The 10799-nt window shown below is 46.4% G+C and overlaps 1 protein-coding gene across 6 annotated transcripts in view; it reads left to right on the forward strand.

The window, feature by feature from the left end:
- LOC149362846 (uncharacterized) overlaps positions 1–9607 on the forward strand; it is a 30162-nt gene extending 20555 nt beyond the window's left edge. For 5 of the 6 annotated variants that reach the window (XR_016289055.1, XR_016289056.1, XM_089573267.1 and 2 more), the window contains 3 exons: positions 565–789; positions 4897–5293; positions 7024–9607. Coding sequence is in view for 4 of the 6 variants with exons in the window: in XM_089573267.1 (XP_089429393.1) it covers positions 565–789; positions 4897–5293; positions 7024–7056 (655 nt within the window). In the remaining 2 variants the exon portion in view is untranslated. The remainder of the gene's footprint in view (positions 1–564; positions 790–4896; positions 5294–7023) is intronic. The other variant, XM_089573270.1, reaches the window with a different exon arrangement.
- The last annotated feature ends 1192 nt before the right edge of the window (positions 9608–10799 follow it).

Consider the following 10799-nt stretch of genomic DNA (forward strand, 5'->3'; position numbering starts at 1 on the left):
TGTCAAAACGGCGAGGACATAAAAACTGACCGAAAAATAGCAGCGATGATATAATGATAAACTGAATATAGATTGGAGAACGCCTAAGCTGAGATTAAAAAAAGAAGCGTACATGAGTGAGACATCCTTGAGCAGCACGGGACCAGTTAAATATAGAGAAATTTAGGTCTCCCTAGACGCGGCAGGAAACAGATTAATGAGGTTCGTAAAGTCAAAATGATGGGGCAAGGGCGGCTTTCCTAAGCCTACATCAGTGAACTTAACTCCAGTGGAGGACAAAAAGGCTGTGCAGTTGTCACCGTTGAATGAAAATCATATCGTTTAGGGTGGCCACGTGAGAAATTCACCCAATGTCACAGAGGAAAAGGAATGAATTTTGTTTCGAACACTTCTCGTGTCTCGCAGTCTACTGCGGACTGGTACACCTGAGACTGTTCGAGGCTATGAAAGGTCTCACAATAAAGCTAAGGGGTTGCTTAATACGAATGTCAAACTGTATCGCACGAGGGTGCATGTGAATTGCGTTGGCTGCGGTTGCATCATCATTCTCCCCTCGCCGCACAGCCTCCCGTCCGGCGGCCTGCTGTCTTCAGCGCGGCGGGTGCTGTCCGGCTCGGACGGCGTGTTGAGGCCTCCGTCGCGGTCGCTGCAGGTGCTGAGCAAACGGCTGGACGCCTTCCCCGTCGAGCGATGGCTGCCCGCAGTGCTGCCTCGCAGTGCACCTCTGTGGCCCGCGAGGATCGGAGCGGACGAGGCTGTCGGGCAGATCCTGGGCCGCACGGTGACCAGGCACGGGCGGTTTAGAAATTCCTTCGCTGAGACTAACACTGGACGCTTATGAGTGTGTTTTAAACATGAAATGCTTTTAGCTCCCGTTGTCGGCTGTGTGGTGACATCACGTCGAGACCGAGAGCCAACATCCGGGCACTTAATTCCACTGATCCGGGCACTGAATTCCACTCATGCGGGCACTGAAACGAGAGCATCCGGGCACCGTATACGAGATTTAACGAGACTCACTAAGAGAGAGGGCCGCGCTTCTGCGCCGTCCCCAAGGATGCGCTGCGGTCCCACACTCACGCATGTAAAAGACCAGCCGCTGGGCCTTCAGCTCATGAAGTTTTCCCCCTTTGGCAGGCAGATGTATACACGCTCGCGGAGTATTCGAACGGGCTGCATATACATTCTTGTCAGGCCTGCGTCTCGTCGTGTCCACGTACGCTTCTGCATCGTCCTGCATTTCAATGCCGCCACCATCACAGCTGCTTAAGCCGAGCAATGGAGCCTGATGAAAGGAGAGTTAGGAAGCGTCTTGCGGAAAGCGATCGCTTTGCGAGTGATACGCCACAGCACAAGTCCGCTCGCCAGTGCAGACGACGCCATGATTATGCGGCCGCTCCCGAAAGCGACAAGGCCGCCACGGTTCACGCCTGTCTACCTAAGCCCGCACTATAGCAGGTAATCGCTTCGACGCAACAAGAAGAGTGTGGTGTGGTAGACACATTTCAAGATTCTGACTAGTACCATCTACAACCAATGTGTTATGCCCGTAAACATTTCATGCTTACTCTACTCTCGGTTACGGGAGAGGGAGAGATTTTTTTCGTGGCCATGTGTGTGTGTAGAGGCTATGAATGACTAACTGGCAGCTAAGTCCACTTCCTCTTGTGAAGATGTCATACGCCATGGATAAAGACTAGTTGGTCTTGCCGGCGATCATCCATGTATCCATGTGAGGATTTGTGCACCAGTGATGAAGGGAGATCAGTTTACGAGAGGTAATAAAAGGTACTGCTCCACGATATTATTTTCCATTCATGCGAAGTAGATTTCACCTCCAGAACAAAAAGTAGTGAAGCTAGTTGGGACATCCTTGTCCTTCCTTCCTTCCTCGTCCCTTGCCTGTTTTAGTGCGCTAACACGGTTGGCCACGGTGAGCGATTTAAGCGGTCTCTGAGGTCCTCCTGCGTTGCGGAAACAAATCCAAGAAGAAAAAAACACTCCCACGGGTCGGATTCTAACGCGGATATTTTTTGAGTGACAGGAGTACGGAACCTCAAAGCCACGACAAGTGCGGCAAGTCTTGATGAATAGAGGTGAGCACGGTCTGTTCGGAAGGCAGCAGCGATGGCAGCAGAACTTTTCTATGACGTCATCTTAGTTGCTTTGACTGAACAAAAGGCGCATGCAGCATGAGCTAGCTGTACCACTACGGCCACTACCGCTACTCTTTATTCAATCAATCAATCAACTTTATTCAGCATTTTTGTCCTGAAACAGAAAAGAAATGCTAGGGTAGGAGCAAAAAGCCACAAACTCAGTAGCTTGACGAGGCTCCCACCCCTAACTGACAAGGCCAACAGACTGTCACGTTATTACATATATATATATATACATACACACATACACACACACACATATATATATATATATATATACATGCAGGACTTACAACCAGCGAGAAAGAAAGTATGCAATGGAATGTGCAGTAAGACAGGTGCTATATCTGAAATAGTTTTGATGTGAGAAATGAACATGTATCTGTGTCAGCTCGTCGCAGACTATTTATACATATTAAGATTACAATTCAACGCACAGAAAATGAAAGAAACATATCTAGCAGGAAAACAAACAAAAACAAATCGCGTCAGCAGCTCCAAAGGGTCAAATATAATCGGGTGTACACAAGTTCACATAATAGAAGCAGGAAAATAGACGATGATAAAAAGATACAATACATCCGCAGTACAAAAGCAGTTTGTGTCGTAAAAACATAATTAAACTCATATGTCTTCAAGAATAAGGTATTTCTGCCACTTGTATTTGCTAAGGTTATGTATATCTATATTTATATTTTGTAGGAAATTCAAATATGTAGGCATGTGGTACTGCAGCATGATATACTGCAAGGTATAGACTGCAAGGTATAGACCAGTGTTCTCTGTTTCTGAATATGTAGGGCACTTCTAAAGGTCGATGTAAATTACATAAGCTGAGGAAAGCTTCGTTGTTAGTTTGAATATACTGTGTTTGTACTTCATAACGAGGTTAAGTTTATGTATGTGGTGTATGGGGAGTACATTAAACGAAGCAAAAAGTTCTCTTGTATGGGCGTCATATGAGGCATTTGCTACATGACGAATTGCTTTCTTTTGTAATAGCATCAATTTGGTAAGGTTGGATTGAGTTGTGTCCGTCCATACAAGACTGCAGTAGTTAATATGGGGAGCGAAAATTGAATTATAAAGGATTAACTTAATTTTAGTCGGAAGCATTGTTCTAAACTTACACAGTACGCCACAAGCTCTTGCCAGGTTTCCCGCCACGCGTTCCACGTCGGCATTCCAGTTTAGATGTTGATTGAACGTCACACCCAATGTTTTTATTTCTTTAACGACTTTTATTTTTTGGAACCGAGTTTTATGTCGATATCCCGACTGATAACCTTCTGTACAGGAGTAAATAATATGGCTCTTGTTTTAGCAACGTTAATTTGTAAACTATTTATTTGAGTCCATTGAGACAATTTTTCAAGTGTAACATTTGCGAAATCAGTGAGTTCTTCAATACTGGCTGACTGGAAAAAAATGCTTGTGTCGTCTGCATAAATGATGTAAGATGCAAGTGTGCTGGTGTTTACTATATCATTTATGTAAATATTAAATAAAACCGGTCCGAGTATACTGCCTTGCGGCACACCTGAAGTGACATTTAATAGGGAAGAGTGAGCTTTGTTAATCACGACGCATTGTTTACGGTGGTTTAAACATGACTTGAGAAGGTTACCAGAAACTCCTCGAAATCCATAATGCTCTAACTTTGTAGATAAAATTTTGTGGTCAATTCTGTCGAATGCTTTCGAGAAATCGATCAGAATACCTAGGGTCATTTTGTTATTTTCAAACCCTCTAAGTATTAATTCCTTCTGCGTCAACAAAGCTAATTCAGTGGACATACCTCGACGGAACCCGAATTGCTGTGGAGATAAAAGCTTGTGCTTATCACAGAAACCGGTGATTCGCTTGCATATTATTTTTTCTAGACCTTTGGAAAAAACGGGTAACACTGAGATCGGTCGATAATTTGAAAAGTTATTTTGATCGCCTGATTTATATATCACTCCTACTCTTGCACACTGCATAATATCTGGAAAGGTACCAGTATGTAAACACGTATTGTAAATGTGACAAAGAGCTGGAGTCAGCAGGTCTAAGACGTATTTAACGGGTTTAATTTCAAGATCATCAATGTCCCGGGCTTTACCATTCTTTAAGGACATAAAGGTAGAGTAAATTTCTTCATCAGTAGTCGGTTCAAAAAAGGCAGATTTAGGATTGGGTGCACCTAAATATTTTTTTAATTTCAGCGCTGTCTTGTACAAGTGTTCCCGAGGAAAGATTTGTAAAGTATTTGTTAAACTCGTCCGCTAGGTCCTTCCCTTCTAGTGTTTTAGCATTTACTGTTAGTTGAAGTACTTGATTGTTACGTGTGCCAGTATTCAATAGTTTGTTAAGTTCGCGCCATAGAACATCAGTCTGACTAGTTGAATTGTTAAATAAGTTTTCAAAATACGCATTTTTTTGTTTTACGCAAAGTGGTTGTGACAGAATTTCTGTATTTTTTGAAAACTTCCCTAAGCCACTGCCATTACAAGGACACAATCTACATCACATGGCACTGAACAGTCCTTCGCCGGTGCTTCATTATAGCCGTTGTTTCGTTCTACCCGGTCTTATGGCAGGGGGATGGTGGTGGGTGGAGAGCGGGAACTCCCCTCAAGCGCCACGTGGCAAGGTTGGCCGGTCGAGGCTTCCCACAGACGCCGACGCCGGACAGTTGTCGCCGTCGTGGCCCACGTGATGCCCTCGCATTAAAAGTTGTGTGCTGCCTCTGCAGGGGCGACACGCTTCCGTGCTTCGCCGACGGCCGCGGCTGCCTCGTGGCGGATCGTGCCAAGGGCCGCTGCCGCCTGGCGTCCGCCTTCGAGTACCTGGCACAGAGCAGAGGCACTCGATACCGCTGGCAGCCTCTGTCGCCGTCCTTGGGCGCCCGCTCCCATTGGCTGGTTCCACACGCCGGGGGCGGGGCCACAGCGACGGCAGTCGTCGTCGTTGGTCACGAGGCTCCCAGCAAGTGGCTTCTGGCGGCCAGGGCTCGGCACCACGGGGCACTCGTTGTGGGGTACCTCGCCGTTAACGGGCTGGGATCCGTCGTCGAAGATGGCGACGTGGTGGGCTGCGACGCGCGGTCGGGACCCGACTCCCCCGTGGTCTCTGCTCGGCACGATGTTCGGGTGAGTGCGGCCGCTGCTGCCGTTGTCTCTTTCAAGGCACAGCGAACAGCGCGTCTGAAACCTTTTCGCCAAAACTTCAAAATGCAAGTCTTTAATAATGAAAATAAAGGCACGGAAACTATATCGATAAAGATAAAACCGGAGAAAATAAAGAAGCAACATGACCAGTGAACAAAGAAAACAATGTTTCTCGCAGTATTCAGTGCTGGCGCATGCGGTACTGGTATGTGCTTTCCGGATAATCATCGCGTTCTCAGATTCTGCACGGATTCTACGTTAACTCAGCGCAGTCGTGCCTCCTTAATATGGACGCTTTGGTTCCCGAGAAAAGTAACCATAATGCGAGACGTTCCTAGTAGTGAATCATGAATAGAAAGCAGATATTATGGAAACAATGCTCTTCATGATTAGGCACTGCTTCTTTGCATATCGGCGGGCAGTGAAGTGGACATCGCGCAATCTTGCAATCGCCAGGTTTAATATTCTGGTCGCCATTATCATAGCGTTGCTCCTAGTGGTCCACAGACGCTTGATGACGCCTTCTGGTGCGAAGCATCTTCTACTACTAGTGTTCAAACTCCGTACTCATTCGGCTGCTAAGCGAACAGGGAGAATTTTGTTCCCAGCCATTCATGCAATGAGGGAAATAGTAGTGCGCGTTGACCGCCTACCTTGCTTCATTGAAAACATGAAAGCACACACAGACAAAAACGACATTTATACGGCATCTGTACGTTCGTACTGGTGTCCCGTGGTGGTGGTTTTGCGGTGTTCTGCGCAAAAAATTCATGGGTCCGAATGGGCTCCGTACATTTTCACGCTGTCCTTTGTCCGGACGGCGTGTTTCCATGTTAACGAGGCGTAAATAGACTGAAAAAGTTTGTTCCCAGAAAGATTGTCCATAATTCGAGCCTCATGTATTAACGGGGCTCGTATTAACGAAGCACCACTGTAGAAAAATTTAATGCTTGTAGCCACTCCTATCTTGGTTTACGTTGGAATGATAGTGTGCATAGTTGAAATAGATAAATAGCTTGTGGGCGTACTATTTCGTCGCACCATGCCAAAAAAAAAAATAGTTGTCAAAGCTACCCATAAAAACCTTGTGAAAAAAATAATAGTGAGCAATTCGCAATACTACTGAGTACTGCTCAGTGCAACTTGATGCGACATCGGAGAGGAGCGTAAACTTCGCTTGCGCCAAGGCGCTTTATAGACAATTCTTACTACGCAGAAATCGGGAGATTCAAATTGGGGACAAGTGTCCAATGACGTCTGAAAAAAAGCTGGGACATTGCCACGTGCACAATTGTGTACATATTGTATCAAACGATTTAGTTACTTAAAGAATAAATCTGAAGCATTTATACCCTGTATGACAAGATAGTTGCTTCAGCTTCTCGTGCATTCTCAAAGATCTGCTGAAACGAAGGGGGACAAGGTCACCTCAATTTCGTCTACTTCGCTAAAGTTTTCAACCTTTCGATCTTGTCACCTCTGAGCGTTAATTTATTCATTACTCAAATGAGATATAGGCCTTGCAACAAATTCTGAAAACTGCCTTTTTCACGGCTCCGCGTTCTCTGCCTAAATTTCACCCAGTGAATTTTTCCTCTCCCAGTACAAAAAAAAAAGATCTAGTTGTATCCTTTTCTCCACCCAATTAAACGCGCTGGTACGTCCGTCACTTTTTTTATCGCGTACGTGATCAAATTTTTTCTTCGCTGCAGATGCTGGTAAAAATACCTGCCGACTCTTCGTAGACCAGCCGACGCTTCGACACTGAGGGCGACTGCATCTGCCAACTGAGCCAGCCCGGCGACATCCAGTTGCATGACAAGCTATTTTATTTTATTCGTATATTTTTATTTTTGCTATTTTATGCGGTGAAAGAGAGTGAGAACGATGAACTCTGAGGTCTATGTGCGTACACAGCGCAAGCTCTGGTGGCGCACATATTGTGCGAACGGAGTTAAAATATTGCTCATCTGAATTATGTAATAGCACATACCATTAGCAACAAGCCGTACGTAATTTTTAGAAAGAAAGGACAAAATGATTATCTCCAAAACGAACTGTAATATTGCTTCATCACTTTAAACAGCGAGAAATGATTTATGCTATGCAGTAACTTCATTACTGGGCATCAGCGCCTAGGAGTCATTCATGTGCAAAATGGCCACATATCCCTTTCAATTGCCTGGCTGTTCTTCTCTACAGATATCGAGATCTTGATAACTCTTGGAACGAATAAATTCGAGGAATGTCGACACGTACACAAAATATGGTTGGAAAGGAACCTGTCCTTTAGCGCAAGCATACATATGCAATATTGTTTATTTATTTAAATATACTGTCAATCCCCAGAGGGATTGTAACAGGGGTGGGTTCAAGAAACATTTTTTACAGTATTGGTAAGAAATTGAAGAGGCAACACAGAATACTTACTGTGTTTGAAAATACATATGTAACAATGGTTGGTACACAATTTGTAAAATTAGGATCGTAAAGCAAGAAATGAAACACCAAACACTGAAAGCAAAATGACCAATGTAATAACGACGCAGATATCGTAAAATAGTCTTACTCTGCTTTTGGCCACAATAGCGCTTCTTCTACAAGCTGGGTAAACTTATCGGGCGAGCTCTGTTGTGCAATTACTGGATCAAGTTTGTTCCACTCGCGCACTGCGAGAGGAAAAAAGGAGTAGAGAAAGGCGTTGTTTTAACACGAGAACTCCTGAAGCATGAGAGCGTATTTGCGGCGTGTGTTTCTAGAACAGTTGATACTAATAAAGGCTAAGGGATCAATCTTAAAGGAATTGTTAAGCAGTTAAAATAGCTTCAAGCGGTGTACGTTTGCTCGGTTAGTCAGCGTCGGAAGGCCTGCGCGATCCAGTAGTTCAGTTTGGGAATCGGTGCGGCGGTAGCTATTGAATAGGAATCCAACAGCCTTGCGCTGCACGCTTTCTAACATGGTCACATCGTTTTTTCACGTACGGAAACCGAGTTATGTTGACGTATTGAAGAACTGGACGAATAAGGGTGACATACGCGAGTTGCTTAGTGCAGGGAGTTAAATGACGCAGCATACGTTTCACAAAAAAGTTTGTTCGTAGCTTTTTTTGTGATCTTTCGAACGTGCGTTGACCAGCTAACATCTGATGTGGGACGTTGTTGAGGCGATATTCAAAATTTAACGGTGTCTTTTTCTTCTTGGTTTCAAAAGTGTGGTATTCGTTGCAGGTCCTTTCGTGCTCTCCACATGGCATTCAAAAGTTTCATAGTCTCTTCGCAGTTTCTGTTTGGCAGTTCTCATGGAAAGGACACAGCGCGATAATCTTTTGTACGTTTGGAAAAAAGCGGTCTTGTCTTGCCGCACTTGTATCTAAGGCAAGTGTGGCTGAGATTCATGTTTCTGCGTGGTCAGAGCGACCCTTTCCTGCGGAATTCAGTTCGGCTGTCTTCGGCTTTGCCGTAATAAGTTGCTTCCCTTGAAAACGGGTTGCAATGCAGTCCAAGTCGATTTTGAAAGACGCGATGTTTGCTTTCCGGTTGCTGAATGCTCGCTTCAGTTCGCATTAGCTTTCAAATGTCACGCATAAGCAACTATACTCGAATATTTGCTTGACTGTCTTCCTCGAGCCAATGTACCGATCTTTGTATAGTGGAGGCCGAAGAGAAAATTCGTTTAAAAAAGACAATTTTCTTTATGTTGCACACGCGTACGTTGCCGGTAAAACATGGATGGAGGAGAAGGCATTGTTTTCTATGGTCAGCTGACTGCTGGTTGTGTCACAAACCTGAGTCTGTTGAAGACGCATTTATTGACTGCTGGAATGCGCTGCTCTTTTTAAACGCGATCCAGCAGACAATAAAGAAAGAATTACCCTCGATGCCGTTAGGGATACGACTCCTAGGCGTAGAACAATCTTTCTATATACGATGTCGTCTTCCTTCTTGACCAGCACAGTGTATTTGGCGCAGCAGGATGGGTGTAAGAAAGTGGAAGAAGATGCGCGATCTGTCAGCGATTACTTCAGAGAGAACGTGCTTAAGCTGCAAGAAGTGTACAAAGCGCTGTGCTTTGGTGATGCAGTGATGGAGGGGATGGGAACAACCCTCAAGTGTGAGTTCCTCCTCGTCTAAGAGTCCACAAGCCTGGAGCGGTTATGTTCCTTGAAACGGTTCTGAGTTTCTGCATTGAGAGAAACTTATCCGCTCCTGATTTTGAGAATTGAGTGGCGAACTTAATCTGTTTGCTCCCTGCTGTAACCTTTCGAAGCAGACAATAAAGAAGAAAGTGTCCCCCTTGGCTCAGTTCGTCCTTGGCTCACGGCGTCCGCTTCCGAGGATGTCCTACACCCCTCCCACCACAAACGCACTCGAGCTATCCTGGCGCTGGACCTTACCAAAGCATTCGACAATGTACATCACACTGCTATTTTGGACTCTCTCTCCTCCCTCCATGTCGAACCCCGTGTCCATACTTACATCACCGCTTTACTCGCCCACCGCACAGCCGAAATCTCACGCGGCCCACTTTCTTCTCCTTTCTCCCTTGTCAGCAAGGGTACCCCCCAAGGTTCTGTCTTGACCGCGCTTCTTTTCAACATAACCCTCTTCCCGCTGGCACGTGCTCTGCGCAGTATTCCAGCTCCATCTCATGCTTTCTACGCCGATGGCATCAGCCTCTGGGTGACCACCGGCTATCTTGGCGATATAGAGGCCACTCTCCAGGCGGGCGTGGACTCGGTGGTTCACGCTCGGGCTATAGGGATGAGCGGCTCCCCGTCCAAATCGGAGCTTGCGGCCCCCATGTCGCCTTCTCCTCTCGCCGTCTACCTGGACGGCACACGCATTCCTCTCGTCTCTACCCTCCGCATCCTAGGACTATTTGTTCAGTCCAACGACAAGCACCACACTTATCACTCGACTCACGAACACTGTACATCAGACCATCCACCTCGTACGCCGCATTGCCAAACGCCACCACGGCATGCGCGAAAACCACCTCCGCCGCTTGGTCCAGGCCTTTGTTCCAAGCCGCTTCATCTATTTACTCCCTTATCTCTTCCTTTCTCGCACCGAGGAGGACAAAGTCAACAGCCTCATTGGCCAGGCGTATAAGTTGGTCCTGTCCCTTTCCACATCTACCTCGACGGCTCGGCTATTGTTCATGGCCGTCAACAACCCCCTTACGGAGCTGACGGAGGCCAATCGTACGGCGCAGCTCATCCGTCTCTCCCGCACCCGTCCGGGTCGCGCTCTTCTCACCACCCTTAAGCTCTCCCCTCTTATCCCCCTTCCCACCTCACTGCCCATCCCTTCCCAAGTCTCTTCCCTCCTAGCCGTTCATCCGCTCCCTAAGAATATGTATCCTGAACCCCACCCCTTCCCCAGAGTAGCGCGAGCCTCAGCTGTCTGGCGTGAGTACGGACGGAAACCTGCTGTGGCTTATTTGGATGCCGCCTTGTACAGCCCCTACCGAGCCCACACCCTTGCAC

The sequence above is a fragment of the Amblyomma mixtum genome, chromosome 2 (assembly GCF_055824585.1).
Source record: "Amblyomma mixtum isolate Tamu chromosome 2, ASM5582458v1, whole genome shotgun sequence".
NCBI classification, from domain to species: Eukaryota; Metazoa; Arthropoda; class Arachnida; order Ixodida; family Ixodidae; genus Amblyomma; species Amblyomma mixtum.